At 43.1% G+C, this 16885-nt stretch overlaps 1 protein-coding gene across 3 annotated transcripts in view; it reads left to right on the forward strand.

Annotated features, from left to right (window-relative positions):
• FRAS1 (Fraser extracellular matrix complex subunit 1) overlaps positions 1 to 16885 on the forward strand; it is a 295321-nt gene that overhangs the window by 270653 nt on the left and 7783 nt on the right. Inside the window, exons 63-73 of one of the 3 annotated variants that reach the window (XM_067557075.1) lie at positions 899 to 1086; positions 2309 to 2584; positions 3849 to 4081; positions 4560 to 4720; positions 5503 to 5717; positions 8550 to 8700; positions 10236 to 10343; positions 11199 to 11358; positions 13010 to 13126; positions 14919 to 15085; positions 15461 to 15666. In XM_067557075.1, the coding sequence (XP_067413176.1) occupies positions 899 to 1086; positions 2309 to 2584; positions 3849 to 4081; positions 4560 to 4720; positions 5503 to 5717; positions 8550 to 8700; positions 10236 to 10343; positions 11199 to 11358; positions 13010 to 13126; positions 14919 to 15085; positions 15461 to 15666 (1982 nt within the window). Of the gene's footprint in view, positions 1 to 898; positions 1087 to 2308; positions 2585 to 3848; positions 4082 to 4559; positions 4721 to 5502; positions 5718 to 8549; positions 8701 to 10235; positions 10344 to 11198; positions 11359 to 12335; positions 12532 to 12951; positions 13127 to 14918; positions 15086 to 15460; positions 15667 to 16885 lie in introns of those variants that run through there. The other 2 variants (XM_067557076.1, XM_067557077.1) reach the window with 2 other exon arrangements.

Genomic DNA, 16885 nt, shown 5'->3' on the forward strand with positions numbered 1-16885 from the left:
GCGAGCAGGGAATGATGAGCGTACTGTAAGGAGACAGAAAAATGGCCTGTGTGCTCCCAGGGACTGACTGCCTTTGAACAGAGTGGAAGGCCATCCCACACCACAGCACCTTTCATGTTTGGTACCACTGAGTAATCGAAATCCCATATTTCACCCCTTCACAACACCCTTTGGGGGTGAAAAGATTTTTTTGTAATGCATTATAAATGTTCTGCACAAGGTTTTAGTTGGGTGGTTGCCATTAAAGTCAGCAGGAATCCCCTTGCTACAACTCTGCCCTCTGCTGTGGCCGGAATCCTGCTATCTGAAAATGTAACCCTTCTTCCTGCTGCAGTGATGAGGTCTGAGAGGGAGGGTGATTGTAATAGATCAGAGAATGTTGCCTGCTGACAGCTAACAGTACAGGCTCCTCAAAGACCTTGTGTATATAGGAGTACTGCAGAAACCCCTCAAGATCCTGCAAGGTAACACAAATCATCCCCGGGGTCTATCAAGATAACTAAACCAGGCCCCAAGAGTCCAACAGCAGTAGCTCTGCAGAGTAGAGCCAAAGAGTTAAAACTGAGACACTAGTAATAGGGATGGGATATATTTTGGATCATAGATTTTTATTACAGTCAGCTAATATAAGACAGGCTCTATTAATCCTCATCTAGCATCTGCTTGTAAGTCTGCCAAGTGATCAGTCGGATCAGTCGTTTTAGCTGGATTTTATTTATAGATTGGACTCCTGGCTGGAACCTCCCTAAAACATTAGAGTTCAGATAAAACCCGTAATGTGTATTTTATCATAATGTTTCAATGACCTGAGGCAGCTATGCAGCGTTTTATGGGAGTTGTTAGAGTAATGTCAGGTGATCCATCAGGTTCTCTGTCTCTCTGATGTTCATTCATGTAGGGGTGGACCACGTCATGTTTAAGGTGGAGATCATGTCTAACGAAGACCGGGAGTGGCATGAATCATTTTCAGTGGTGCTGGGTCCAGATGATCCAGTGGAAGCTGTTCTTGGGGATATCACCACTGCCGTAGTGACCATTCTGGATCAGGAAGCAGCAGGGAGCCTTATTTTACCAGCACCTCCCATTGTAAGTAGCAAAACATGAACGAAGTAAGTTAGTGGCAGGGAAGAATCTATAGAAAAGGAGACCCCGCAATGAAGCACGCTCCCATATCTCAGTAGACACGCTGGAATTGCCTTCACTAGAACATTTTATCTTGAGTTCATTGGTAGCCCGTTCAGCCAAGATAATTAATACCTTTTTAAAAACTAGCGTGGAGACTCCCAGATGCTTGATCCACGTTACAGACAGCTGTGGTGAGGCTGATCCCCTATTAATGTAACCAATTAACTCAAGGTTAAAAGAGTGTAGCCATACCCTCTGTATATACAGCATTCCTCTTTGGATTAGCAGAGGCTCAGGGTAAATCGGCACTGGTGTTCCAGCTGGTGTGGGAGGCAGGCAAGGCAGTGAATACAGGCAGCGTAACAATTGTTCACCCCCTTCACAGAGGCCTGGCACCATGCTTTACTGCCATTTGAACTATTGCATGACAGAAGAGATAGTTGCTTATATTAAGGTCAGAGGGGCTGGAGATGCTGAGGAAAAAACGGCAGAAAATAAGGAAGTAGCATCAGAAAGTCCCATTTAACTAAGCTATTATCATAAAGGTATGAACCTTTCTAGTGGGCAGATCATATATAGATGATTGAGTCTGCTACCATCTCCAAGCTAAAGGAGCTTGTCTTTTTGCTTAAGTTGCAGAGGCTTATGCTTTTAGGTCTAGAGGTCCTGGGTTTATTTCCCTCAAACAGGAAAGTTGTTACATTGTCCAAATCAAGGGCAGTGTCAAAGGACGGTATATGCACTGATATGTTCCTTGTACACTCCAGCATCCAAAGGAATGCCAACATACTTGAGTGATGTTACTAGCATCCCACTCACCTTATTCTGCATAGAGCCTAAATAATATCTGAGCTAGAATGTTAACAGCAGGGCAGATGTAGGACTTGGGTTGTTTCTCTTCTGAATGACATGGCTGCAATTCAGGAATTGGATGTGTTCCAAAATGTAGGATTTAGTATCTTAATAACATAGGATGCTCCAACATGCTGGTAGCGCTGAGCATTCCTGCTGATTCCACACGCATCTCTCCTTCCCTGTAATCCTCAATGCGAGTCATGAAGTAAAACTAATACAGTGCACCAGAAACAAGGTTTGGAAATTGCAGGAACAAGCAGCCCAGATGCTTGTTTCAGGTCTCTTTCCCTCAGTCCCAGGTGAAAGCTGTTGTGTTACATTGTCGCAGGTGGTCACCCTGGCAGACTATGACCATGTGGAGGAAGTAACCAAAGAGGGTGTTAAGAAATCCCCTTCTCCAGGCTACCCACTGATCTGCGTAACACCTTGTGATCCTCACTTCCCCAAGTATTTGGTCATGAAGGAGCGCTGCGATGAAGCCGGGATCAACCAGTCTTCAATACAGTTCAGCTGGGAGGTGGCAACCCCCACGGATGGGAATGGGGCCAGATCACCCTTTGAAACGATTACAGACAACACGCCGTTCACTAGCATCAACCACATGGTACATGACTGTGTACAGTAGCACAAGAGGGGGGTGGATTGCCCATAAGAGTGTTGTGGAGCTCAGAGCTCATTCTTGAAGTACTTGCTGTTTTGAGGTTCTAGGTCATTGGAGTGCCAGTTCTTGAAGTACCATTAACTAAGTTAAGTCACGCATGTATATTTTGCCTCATTCAATGCACAGTACAGATGGGGCTCACTGAACAAAAACCGATTTGATATTTTGTTTTATTCTAGTTCTTGTAATCAGTGGTCCCAGGCCTTATTCTCTACACAGTATTCAAACCCTTCTCTGAAGACAATTATTCATTTCCTTCTGGGCTTTTCTATGGTGCGCCTCACAAAAGCATGACAGCGCTTCACAAACATGAATGAATTTATTTTCACTACCCCTCTTTGAAGCGAGGGGATGGCATTATTCCCATTTTACCAAAGGGGAACTGAGGTAGAGAAAGATCAAGGTCAGAAGTTTCCACTAATTTTGGTTGCCCAGTTGAGAGCCCTGGGACCTGGTTCTGAGAGCACTTAGCATTAGGTTGTAAGCCCCAGGGGGCAGGGACCATCTCTTCGTTCTGTGTTTGTACAGCACCTAGCACAATGGGGTCCTGGTCTATGACTAGAGGCCTCAGGTACTACAGCAGAGGTCCCCAAACTGGGGCATGCCCCCCAGGGGAGTGCAGAGGAACCTTTGGGTGGGACACGGTGTGGCCTGGGTCAGCCCCCATAGGGATGGAAAGGAAGAACCACCCAGCCCCACTCTGCCCCCATCTCAGCTTCAGCTCCACCCCCTGGCTACAGCCCCGCGTCCCACTCCTGGCCATGTCCCAGGCCCCACTTCTGGCTGCGGCCTGCACCCGGGTTCCAGCTCCCAGCCCCATTCACATCCTTGTCTGGGCCCCATGGCCCTGTTCCTGACCTTGTGCCCCAGCCGCAGCTCAGGTCCTGGCTCCCGATGCTGTTCATGGCCCCCGACCACGGCTCCTGGCCCTGGCTCCTGATTGCAGCTCCTGGGGGGGGTCGTGAACCAGGTAAGGAGGGGGCATGACCCCAAAAGTTTGGGGCTCACTGCTCTACAGTAATATACATGATATACAATAATACATAATAACAACATAACACTTTATATGTTCAAACCCAGCTCCCACTGACTTCGGCTGCAGCTGTGAGCACTCAGCACATCTGCAAATCAATCCGTGTGTAGTGGGGCCAGCGAGGCATGGCTTTGCCTTTTACACAAATGCAACTTCTTTTCTCATTCCTCCCAGGTGCTGGACAGCATTTACTTCAGCCGGCGGTTCCACGTGCGCTGTGTGGCAAAAGCCGTAGACAAGGCCGGGCATGTGGGGACCCCGCTGAGAAGCAACATAGTTACCATAGGGACAGACAGCGCCATTTGTCACACTCCCGTGGTAGCTGGAACAGCCCGAGGATTCCAGGCACAGTCGTTCATTGCCACTCTGAAGTATCTGGATGTCAAACACAAGGAACATCCCAACAGGTACGAACCTGGACATGCGCAGTCACCTGACCCTGATTCTGGTCTTCCAGGGGTTTACCAGGTTTGTATTCATTTTTTGTAATGCCCCATAGACAACCAACAGAACAGAAAAAGATGGATGTGTGTAAGAAATGAGGTTTCTTTTATATGTCATAAGCTGGCTCTCCCCCCACGCCTCCTCAAATATTTAATAGTGAAGGGATGCAGCAAGTGTTCATATTATTTCCCCTGGAGTCATGCCTGACTCCTTGAGTTAGCAACATTGCAGTCAGTGGGTCTGTGTCAAGGAACAGAGTGTTACTCAAAGTCAGCAAAGAAATTCAGCCCTAAATAAATATAACACTAACTAACTCAAATTTGCGCTTTGAGCTCTTCACAAGACCATAGCTATGTGCTGTGTAAACTGATACAACATGCACCCCTTTTGGGGAACAGCTTTTGTGTAAACAGCTATTTCTGCTTATTTATTCTGTTCCAGAATCCATATTTCAGTGCAAATCCCCCACCAGGACGGAATGCTGCCTCTCATCTCCACTATGCCCCTGCACAACCTGCATTTCCTGTTGTCCGAGTCCATCTACAGACATCAGCATGTCTGTTCGAACCTGGTCACCATCAGGGACTTGCAAGGCATCTCAGGTAACCTTTAAAGCAAGCTAAATTGTAAATTGAAAAGGAACATGTACAGAGTGTAATCTTGTTAAATCAAGGACCTCGCACGCTATTGGCACCATCTAATGAATAATTAATATCTCTATTAAAATAACAACAATATTCAGCAGAGTTACTCTATTTGAGGGAGGTTAGGAATGCACTAAGCAGGCCATTTCCCCTTTCCTGTACATGTTCTGTGGCAAGTCTTTGACCAGGTACACAGAGAGCCCCTGTGCTTCATTCTGCAGTGTGGCTCAGAAAGCAGCATCAGCGAACGAATCATGTGGAAATGCTATGAGCCAATGGGAAAAAAGGAAAAAATCCAAAACTTGTCTTTAAAAACCAGTTTGAGCCAACCTGGGACTGCAGACATTCTAGTGCACATCATAATTGTATGTTTACTGCATGGTGTCACTAGAGGGCAGAGTTATGCTTGTTTGGCTGATTTAACTCTGCATTTTCATACCTTAACATGTTTGGGTATTTTATAGATTTAACCCTATCCCTGAATTTCCTGGGTTTGTAATGTTTTGTTTCTGGAATAAATGCAACATCCCTATTATGTTTTTACCCTGACGTTCTGTATATGGATTCAGCCATAACTCCAGTTTAATGTAGCGAAAAGTGCCTCTAAGCAGTACTGTTATAAAAATCATCATCTTACTATATATCCAATATCTCATCTGATAATTAAAATGTTATGTCCATGCCTAGGACAGAGTTCCTTAATTCACAGAGCTACATCTCCTTTTGTTTCCTAATTCCAGAAGCGGGATTCTTGGATGAGGTGACCTATGACAGCATCATTCTGGGTCCTGGATATGACCGTCCATACCAGTTTGATCCCACCGTGAGAGAACCAAAGACGATCCAGCTCTACAAGCACCTCAACCTGAAGAGCTGCATTTGGACCTTTGATGCTTACTATGACATGACAGAATTGATCGATGTCTGTGGGGGATCTGTAACTGCTGACTTCCAGGTGAGGGTTCATTTCCAAAAGACTTGGATCCAATCAATATCTCCTCACTCAGGCAGAAGTTCTATAAAAGTAAATATTCTCTGGATGTGTCTTCCATCAGACGGAATCAGTACACATTTGATTTTCCCCTGGCTATTATTTAAGGTAGAATAGTACATCATGAAATGTACTTGCTCTTTTATTTTGATAAGCATAGTGTAGTTTTAATTATATTATTCCATGGTATGCTAGAGAATATACTGTAAATGTTGTAAATGTATGAGTAATATGAAAATTCATAACTGTCTCTGCTGTTAATTATTTTGGACCAGATCCTCAGCTGGTGTAAATCAGCATTGAATTCAGTGGATATATATTAATTTACACCTGCTGAGAGTTTTTCCCTCTGTGAATAGTGGAGTGAGATCACAGGAATGTTTTGAGATTTCTCAAATTTGCAGATTAACAGAATCAGGATCAGCAATTTTCTCATATAAAATAGTGGCTTGTGTGTATGAGTACCATTGCCCTCTACTGGTTGCAATGTGTGTAACCAGTATATTGTGTTATCTCAGGTAGCTAGTGTGTTAAACTGTTCCTTCTACTGGTTGAGCAAGCAGAGCTGGTCTTTTAACTCACTGAATGGAGACTTGTGTTTTTAGAACTGAAATCATGATTCACAGTGCCTTGTGCGCAGTTAGCTAACGTGTGCAGTTAGCTCATGTCACCTCGTGCTCAGTTAGCTTATGTGGTGGAGCCCACGTATTATAACAGACACACCCCCTCATACATATGATGCACACAGCACTAGTGTACATTCATATAAAGATAAAGAACTGTTCACACAGTCAGCTTTGACTAACACTAGTGTTTCAGGTGGGGGAGGAACAGCTTTGTATTTATACAATGTTCTTCCAGCAGAATCGGGAGTAGGGAGGAAGGTATTTTTAATTTCTCAAATGCTAATCAGTAAAAGGATTTCTTTAGTCACATCTGCAATTCATTAATCGTTTTAGTGACAATTACTTTTATTCCAATAATTTTTGAAAACCAGCATTGTCGGTGATGAGCCACTGAGCTGTTATCTTTATACCTGCTGATTTTATATATTGAAATCCAGTTATCAGGGGGTCTTGAATGGTTTGTAGGCTTTCAGCTGACTCTCTGCACATCACCCAATTTGCCTGCTTCAGACAATTACAGTGAGATTTTCAACTGCAATAAATGCTGACCTAATTCTGTTCCCGTGTAAGTCATTGGGTCAATTACCGTTGACTTCAGTGAAAGCAGAGAAGGGCCAACTTTGAGCATTTATCAAAATCCCGGCTTTAATCATTAGGAATGCCATTTATTCCTTTATCATGCAAATCAAGAAAACTATTTGTCTGATAAACCCTTGAGTCAAACTTTTATTATCTGTAAGTATTTGCTTAATGCCTGAGAATCTTAAATAAGACCCTGGATAAACGACATATTTGCTATTTCAAAACATCTACTGCAATGAATGCTTCAGGCACTTAAAAAGAGCTTTCACCAATTCCACCTGGGTACATTTGCCTCCATACTATAAACTGATAAACAAAGGAGAATATCTGTTTAACACTGTACCAGAATGGCAGTGTGTGCGAGATGATGATGATCAGGTATAAAGATAGGTATCATTTGATATTTTTATACATGCCCATTTCATATATTAAACTCCAGTTATCAGGGGGTCTGGAACGGTTTGTAGGCACACTATTTATTATCTGTGCTCCAAGAGGGAGGACTAGACAAGCTTCCCTCCTCCCAACCATACTTTTTCGTTAATTAGCAATAATCGAAGGCTCATAGAAATGTAGGGCTGGAAGGGGCTTCAGAAGGTCATCTAGTCCCGACCCCTGCACTGAGGCAGGACTAAGTATTATCTAGACCATCGCTGACAGGTGTTTGTCCCACCTGTTCTTAAAAACCTCCAATGACAGAGATTCCACAGCATCCCTAGGTAATTTGTCCAGTGCTTAACTACCCTGGCAGTTGGGAAGTTTTTGCTAAGGTCTAATCTAAATCTCCCTTGCTGCAATTTAAGCCCATTACTTCTTGTCCTGCCCTCATCGGATAAGGAGAACAATTTACCACCCTCCTCTTTATAACAATCTTTTATGTACTTGAAAACCGTTATCATGTCCCCCTTTAATCTTCTCTTCTCCAGACTAAACAAACCCAGTTCTTTCAGTCTTGCCTCATAGATCATGTTTTCTAGACCTTTAATCATTTTTGTTGCTCTTCCCTGGATTTTCTCCAATTTGTCCACATCTTTCCTGAAATGTGGTGCTTAGAATCGGACATAATATTCCAGTTGAGGCCTTATCAGTGCTGAGTAGAGCGGAAGAATTACTTATCGTTTCTTGCTTACAACGCTCCTGCTAATACATCCCAGAATTATGTTTGCTTCTTTTGCAGCAGTTTTACATTGTTGACTCATACTTAGTTTGACCACATCCTTTTCTGCTTCCCAGGCAGTCATTTCCCATTTTGTATTTATGCAATTGATTATTCCTAATGTCTGACCCTTGGTGGGGGTGTGCAAGACTTTACAATGCCTTAGAAATACTGCATCCTCCCTTTGTACATCCTGTATGTAGGATATCTATGATTCTCTTTGTGGAAAGAGCTTGGCACCCATGTGGCACAAGACCCAGGCCTATGGAAGAAGAATTTTATGAATGCTGCTTTCACTTTTTGCTCTTTCTATGACAGAATCTGAATTGCATTGGTTTATTAGTTACAATAAATCTACAAAACATTGTTATGGACCGGTACCAGCATCTTTCACAAAAATAATCCCTAAACATCTTTTTGTTTGATTGACAGGTGCGAGATTCTGCCCAGTCCTTCCTGACAGTCCATGTCCCTCTCTATGTGTCCTACATTTATGTGACCGCACCAAGAGGCTGGGCCTCTCTTGAACATCACACAGAGATGGAATTTTCCTTCTTCTATGACACTGTTCTCTGGAGGACAGGTATACTGGCATGTATTTCCTCTTTTCTCAGCTGTTACTCTTGTACTGTAGTCCTCACTTTGGGCACAACTTGCTGAAGTACATGGGAGTTCTGTTTGAGTTAGGACACACATGCTCAGCCCCTTAAATTGTAAATATCTAGCAAGGGGAGTTGTCCTTCAACTTCTTATCTCTATCTGTTAACAAATGAAAGAGCCTTCATTGAATCATAGAAATTGCAGCTGGAAAAGACCTATTAGGTCATATAGTCCTTTCACTGACCTGGAAAGATTGTTCATCGTGATATACTTTGTGTATATACTTTCCTCCATCTCTCTTTGAAATTATTCAAATGTTGGTGCTTCCTGCCACAGTCTGACAGATCTCACCTTTTGCAACTTTTCCCCAATAGTTGGTCCAAACTGACTTTTGTTCAATTACTGTCAGCTATAAACTCTGCACAATGCCTCTCTTTTTTTGATGAATACACCAAAGAACCAACACTTACACCTGGATGTAGGTGTTGTACATCTTGTGTGTGAGCCCATGCTTTCCATTTAGTCAAGCTGTATGTACAGTAGAACCTCAGCGTTACGAACAGACCGGTCAACCACATCCCTCATTTGGAACCGGAAGTACACAATCAGGCAGCAGCAGAGACCCCCGCCCCGCCCCCCCAAAAAAAGCAAATACAGTACAGTACTGTGTTAAACATAAACCACTAAATAAATAAAGGGAAAGTTTAAAAAAAGATTTGACAAGGCATGGGAACTTTCTGTGCTTGTTTCATTTAAATTAAGATGGTTAAAAGCAACATTTTTCTTCTGCATAGTAAAGTTTCAAAGCAGTAATAAGTCAAGGTTCAGTTATAAACTTTTGAAAGAACAACCCTAACGTTTTGTTCAGAGTTACAAACATTTAGGAGGTACGAACAACCGCCATTCCTGAGGTGTTCATAACTCTGAGGTTCTACTGTATTTAATTTCCCTCCGGTTTGCCCCTCTCCCTGAACCCTGTGCTTGTGGTGAGTAGGGCAAGGATTCTGTTTTGTGAAACATAATGAGGTTTTGGAATTTGTTTTCATTCTGCGTCAGAACAAAACCAAGACCTTTAAAAAATTTTCACAAAAAAACATGAGAGCGTGCACCACTGCAGACTAGCCAATGCTCTGAATCAGGCTGAGCAGAGACTTGTATCTGCATCTCCCACATCCCAGGTGAGTGCTCTCTAACCACCAGACTATGGACTGTTCTGGGTTGTGTCTCTCTCATTTTGTCCAGAAAGTCTATCCTGATATGTTTAGACAAATAGGAATTTTCCAAAGAGAAACATTTCATCGATAAATTCCCAACCAGTTGAAACTGTGAGCCCAATCCTGCACCCTCCCATGAGTAGTCTCGCTACTCACATTGAGTAAGAGTTGCAAAGATTGAGCCCTAGGTGTGTATTGTAGATTCTCTACCTCTGGAATTTATGTCAGTGATGGAAATGCATTTATTGCAAGCAGATGTTCTAGACTGTCCCCTTGCTGTTGCATTCACTTTCTCTTCATGCAGGGATTCAGACAGACAGCGTTCTGTCCGCCAGGCTGCAGATCATAAGGATCTACATCCGAGAGGATGGCCGGCTGGTTATTGAGTTCAAGACCCATGCCAAATTCAGAGGTAAGAATATCAGCTTTGATTTAGAACGTCATACAAATATTGATTGGTCCTGAGGACAGTGATAATAAAGTACTAGGGTCGTTGTAGATGGCTAAGGGCAAAGTTCATATTCAAAGAACTTATTTTTATCCAAAGGCCAATTTGCTTTTCTGCTGTTACCCTCTCAGCTAGTTGGTGTTTGTTCCCTTAATTTATTTGCCCCATAATTTACCTGTATTGGGAATGACTTGTGATATTCTGTCTGCCTTCCTCCTTTGACACTTGTTCTCATCAAGAGCAGCACAGCTGTGCCCTCTGCCTGGTGGTGTATTTCCTTCAAGCACCCGTGCTCCAGGGAACCAGAGCAGCACAGTTTAATGCCAGGTATTGGGGATTCTCAGTGCCAGCAATGAACGTGCTGGCACTAATGGTAGGCAGCTGGGTGGAGTGAGGTTCCTAAACACCAGAGTTTGCTGGCTGCCATCAGAGTGAACTGCTCTTTGCAGACATGGCCTTGTCTAGATAAAGGACTTTTTGAAATCCTGATTGTTGCTCTAGCACCAGTGCAGTACCACCATGGCTAGCAACAGTGGGAATGCTACTGGACATCAGCTGCCAGTATTTTTACCATTGTGTTGCCTGCAAATCTTTCTTAGGGCAGGCTTGATCCTGACTCTCACTAGTAGCTGTTACTCACCTGAGTTGTCCCACTGAGTTAAGATTTCCAAGATTGGATCTTTTCATATTTTGTTTTATTTTAAACCTTTAATGGAACATTGGGTATTCTACTGATCGCCTCTGCAGTGCGTGATTTCAAGATAGGTTTTCAGGAAGGCTGTGTATCCAGAGGTGATGTATTTGTTTTCCTCCATACAGGGCATTTCGTGATGGAGCACCACACTCTACCAGATGTGAAGTCTTTTATAATGACTCCAGACCACCTAGGAGGGATTGAGTTTGATCTACAGCTTTTGTGGAGTGCACAGACTTTTGACTCCCCATATCAGCTGTGGAGGGCAACCAGCTCCTATAACAGGTGAGGAAGAAGGACTGTGGGTACAGTTGGCTTTACAGCTTCCATCAGTGGAATGGTGTTCATGCGTGTTGAGAATGTCAGTATTAACAACATCCTTGAGTGAAGTGCCCAGTTCTGTCATACTAGCACTTAATTTTTCTCTCTGCTGTTACAACATTAGCCACTAGCATGAAACTCTATTTCTCTTTATCTCCTGGGTGGCCTTGATAAATCCTCTAATCCCTTTGGATCTTGCTTCAGCAGAAAGGCTCTTTTGGACAGAGGATAGAAGAATGGAGGAGTAATAAGTGAATGGAAACCTGTCGGATATCCTGAACATGATCAGGGCTTTTTAATACGCTCATAAGTTTTTGACTCTCCAAGAACTTCCCACCATATTAATAGCCTATCTGTTTGTAGCGGCCTTTATAGTTCAGGGGATTGGTAATAAAATATGGGGTCTTGGGGCCAGATTTTCAGTTGCCCTGCACACATGTAGCTCTGGGGTAAATGACTACACAAGATCAAGGCAACTGAGAATAAGGTTTCCATTCACTTCTATAGCAACAGCTGAATCGAGCCTAATTTTGTTATTATCTGATGGTTCCTCTGTCTTCCTCCTCTAGCTATGCTCTGTATCGTCTTATGTAAATGTCACTTCTTCAAAACCCCTCCTTCTCCTCATCCAGTTGCCTCCTCTCTTCTTCTCAGTATGTCCTGTCTTGCGTTGGTTTACCTTAAATTTTAGGCCCTTTACAACAGGGAGTGTATCTTACCTATGGGTCTGATTCTGATACCCTCACTCAGTGGGACTACTTCTAGAATGAAATGCTACTTAGCCCTGAGCATAGGGGTTAGAATCTGGCCCTATGTCAGTAAGCACTGTATATCTTTATGGCACTACCTAAATAGATCCTCATAACAAGAGTTGGTGGTGGCCCATTTAAAGGGGATTCATTGGGCTCAAGTTCAGTCATCACTATTTGCTTTGTGTGTAGGCTCGTTTGAGGGAGCTCAAATTGAATGGGTTATGGAACCTGCATTACTTCAAGGTTTTGAGATGAGGCACACAGGAGGGCAGCTTTCGCTGCTACAGCCAATGCTATATCTGTCATGTGGATAAAGGAAGAGCTTAGTCTCCAGGGCTGTCAATCCAGTTCCTTCCAAGTGTACTGAATTCATTTTAGGGGAAAATAAAACATCTGTGTAAGTAGCATGGAGGTACTGGTAGTGACTTCAATTCCTAAGGTTGCAGTCATATTTGCACTTTAAAGCAGAATTTCAATCTCTGTGTTTCGTAGTTTAATTAAAATTAAGGCTATGCTTAATATAGGTAATTATGCTATGGTCCAGAAATATTTTCATTCACTCTGCTTTTCTTGCTATCATTTTAGTAAATGACCCCTTGTCTCTCAACCTGCACCTAGGCAAATAAAGAGGGAATCTTTAAACATTGGAACCACCAAATTCTTATCTCTGCTGTAACTCCACTAGAGTTGATGGAGTTACATCTGTTGTTGATCTGGTCTGGTTCAAAACTTTCGTCATTTGTACTACTGAGAAAATGCTGGATGCAAGAAGCTATGCAAATGCCCATCTGATAAATGTTTCTAGGCAGGTAAACAACTCACAGATGAATATGGTAACCATGGCATCTCGCATCTGTTTCCAGGAAGGACTATTCTGGAGAGTACACAATCTACTTAATCCCTTGTACGGTGCAGCCCACGCAGCCGTGGATTGACCCAGGAGACAAGCCATTGGCTTGCACTGCTCATGCCCCAGAAAGGTGAGGAGATGCACTGTTCTCCTGTTGCACTGGTCACTCAGAAGGCCAGGCCTGAGTTCAGAGTGGTTACAAATTTGTTAACCTCAAGGGAGTGGAGCGTATGAGTAACTGATAGTCTGTGGGTTTAGAAATGAAGAACCATCCTATGAAAGAAATCTTAAGTGTGTGGTTATAGGAATGAGGGGTAATTATACTGAGATGTGAATGTGGTTGGGGCACATGAATTTCATGGATATTCAATAAAGCCGCTGAGTTATTCAAATAGAACGTGTACAGTGGAATATGTCCCCAGAGGAGGAGGAGGAAGAGTGTACACAGCACCACAAGCTGAAATGGCTTAAATCGCTGTGTTGCCTTTGTGCTAGCTTTACAAAGACACTGTCTGTCTGTCTGCATCGCTTTCGTGCACACAGCAGGCATTCGACATGAGCTACAATAGCCGAAAGGAGAAGGGAGAAAATTCCCTATTGGCTTTGGATTCTAGCAGTGACTGATATTATCCGCCACCAAAATAGTAGAACAGGGCTTTCTCAACATTAAAGCTATACTTTGACTGGAGCCGCTCAGAACCGTTTGTAACACAGCAAGTTTCATTACTTCGGAGCACTTGGCATGGATGTCAGCAAAAGGTGGTCAGAAAGGCAGGAGAAAGTAAGATACCTTTTTTGTTTTCTTTTGCTTCTGTCAAAGACAATCTGTGGAGTAACATAAGTCTGATTGTCACAGGTGCTGACTGTCAGTGGCTCCAGTTGAAGTCAGTGGGAGATGCAGTGCTCAGGACCTCTGAAAATCAGACCCATATTGTTCTCGTTCTCCTTTTGGGGTGAAGTTCACTGCCTGAATAAGCCCACATGCAGCCTGAGTAATTGGGTTCCATTCAGGGTACTAAGCAGGAGTTGAGTTGTGGAAGATGAAATTCACTGTCTTAATCTATGATTCTTCTTTGATCACTACTAAAGCTGGGTTAGTGGCCACTGCTTCTCTCCATCTGTTACGGGGCATTTGAGTATGTGGAACTTATGGCCATTCCCTTGGCCAGCCTGCAACCCCCAGATCAACGCTGGTTTAGTCAGTCTCAGTTCCAGGCTTGCAGGTGCCCACAACTAATCTCCCTACTAGCCCCTGAACAGAAGTTGGTCCAGTAAAAGATACTGCCTCAGCCACCTTGTGTCTCTGGTCCCATTGGACAGCCCTTCCATAAGCTTAGTGTGCACCAGCCTTCTGCAGCAGAGAAAATTTCACCCTTGATGCATATCCTTTTATCAAGCAACTGCAGTTTGATAATAATGAACATTGTGCCCGTGCTGCTCCAGTGTGAGCATGTAAATAGTAGAAAATAAAACTCAAAAGTATAAAAAAAAAATAGTACCACAGCTGCTGGGTTCTTCTATAGACTCCCATGCTCTTAGCAGATGCTGCATCTCTGAAGGAAAATGCTGATGTGTGACAGCTGCATCTCAGGGGAAGACAGGGATCTAAGATCTAGTCTACACACAGATTTTGTAGAACTGTATTGTTTCGGGGTGAGATTTTTCACTGAAATAATTATACCAGTATAATCTTAGTGTGGATGCAGTTACTTGTATAAAGGTGCTTTATACTAATATAGCTTATTCCCTTTCCCATATGGCAATAAACTTAGACCAGCATAAGTACCTTTTTACCAACATAACTGTGTCCATTTTAGGGCGGTGTGTACCGATTTAACTATATGAGTATGTTTAAAGTGGCACAATTTATGTGTGTGGACAAGTCCAATCTGTGTCTCCTTTTTCTCTCCCCCCCAATTTAGATTTTTGATCCCAATTGCCTTCCAGCAGACAAACCGCCCGGTTCCTGTCGTATACTCTCTGAACACAGAGTTTCAACTCTGTAACAATGAGAAAGTATTTTTGATGGATCCCACTAACTCTGAAATATCTTTGGCAGAAATGGATTACAAAGGAGCTTTTTCAAAGGGTAAGACCTTTTTCTTCCCCTTGTTAATTTACTTTATCTAAAGGGTCCATCTGTGTAGCATCTACTATTGTGTGAGAAAAATGATGTAATATTGGAGATTGTTCTTGCCTATGTGAGCATACTGTGTTACAGAATCATGCTACAACCCTGTAAGACCATGACTATAACAGTTGTATAACTGTCATAACACAATATACATATACATACATCTACATAGGCAACTCTAAACCCTATCATAATACTATTGCCCAGCCTTGTTCGATTTGGCTCTGTAGGTGGTCTTTTTAGTCTTTCTGAATTGCTCCTCTTCCTCCTAATTCTTCCCCTTCCCCACAATGTATATAAATATGAGTATTATTCGCTCAACCTTCTCAGGTCAAATCCTATATGGCCGTGTGCTTTGGAATCCCGAACAAAATCTAAATGCTGCCTACAAACTACAGCTGGAAAAAGTCTATCTCTGTACAGGCAAGGATGGTTATGTGCCTTTCTTTGACCCCACTGGAACAATCTATAATGAGGGGCCACAGTATGGCTGTATTCAACCCAACAAGCACCTAAAACACAGATTTCTGCTACTGGTAAGTTGTACACTGGACAAAATAGTGACACTGAATTGTGGCAGCCTTTGAGTTATGAGTGATTATGTTAGGGTAGATTCTGGAACAATCTCTTTGCTAAACTGTGTGAGAACCAGTCACAGGAACACTTTGGATTTCTGATATTTTCTTTGTTCTGATAAAATTCTGTGGAGAGCCAGTGAGGTTGAGTAAATCTCAAAGACACGGTTCCCATCACAAAATTACTGAATGAAGATGGAGACTAAATTGCTTTCTAACCCAGGTCAGGTTTGAGACACAACGAGGCCTTGTCCAGATGAGAAAAATGAAGCAGGTAGCAAGCACATCTTAAATAGCATGTTTTAAACATCACGGGACACTTCGTTTAGACAAAGGCAGTGATGTTAAAACACACTTTAGCTCCTTATGAATAACCCTAAGGTCCCTGTGTTTAGCTAACGTGTTTGTGAAATGGCACCGCATTTTCCTAGTCTAGGCAGGCCCCGACTAGACAGGAGAAGAAGCTTGCCCAGCTGTTGTCTACACTGTGCATGTTCTGCGTACAAAACAACCTCATGCCCTAGGGTTGTTGATCCAGCACCTTTCATGAAGATTAAATTCACTTTCTCTTCTTCACAAACACCCTAGACTGTTTGTCCGGTTCAAAGCTCACATTTTTTACCTGAGTCTGTTCAATCATTCTTCTCAGGCCTGGTCTACATCAGGCTTTTTTGTCTCAAATTTTGCAGCATTGTTCCCATGGCAGGTAGACAGATATGTGCTCATGTGCTAAAAACAGTGTGACCATGGCAGCTCAGGCTAGCCAGCCGAATATGTACCCAGGGATCAGGCGAGTTTGTACTAGGGTTGCTAGCCCGAGCTGCCACCCGTGCTGCCACAGCCAAGCTCCAGTTTTTAGTATGCGAGCTAAAGGGATCCTCAGGAGGCAGCCTTGCACCTGTATTCCACAGTTCCAGCACTGGGGGAATCCTCCCTGGGCTGGATACAAGAGCTTTAGGGCTTCTTTATGACACTCTAGCCCCTTTAGGTGGCATAACTGGGCTGGAGCAGGGGTGAGGTTCTCACCTCTAGTAGACACACCTTTAGTTCTGTATGCTTTCACTGAAACATTTGCCTACAGCGCTGTCTCTATCCCACTTTTTCTTATATGTTCCTAATGCAAGTAGCATCTTATTGCACAACTGTGTGAAGGGCAGGGTGGTGGGTTTTTATAGCATAT

Source organism: Emydura macquarii, unplaced genomic scaffold, assembly GCF_026122565.2.
Source record: "Emydura macquarii macquarii isolate MOO-44397 ecotype Brisbane River unplaced genomic scaffold, CSIRO-AGI_Emac_v2 contig_1790, whole genome shotgun sequence".
Classification (NCBI taxonomy): domain Eukaryota; kingdom Metazoa; phylum Chordata; order Testudines; family Chelidae; genus Emydura; species Emydura macquarii.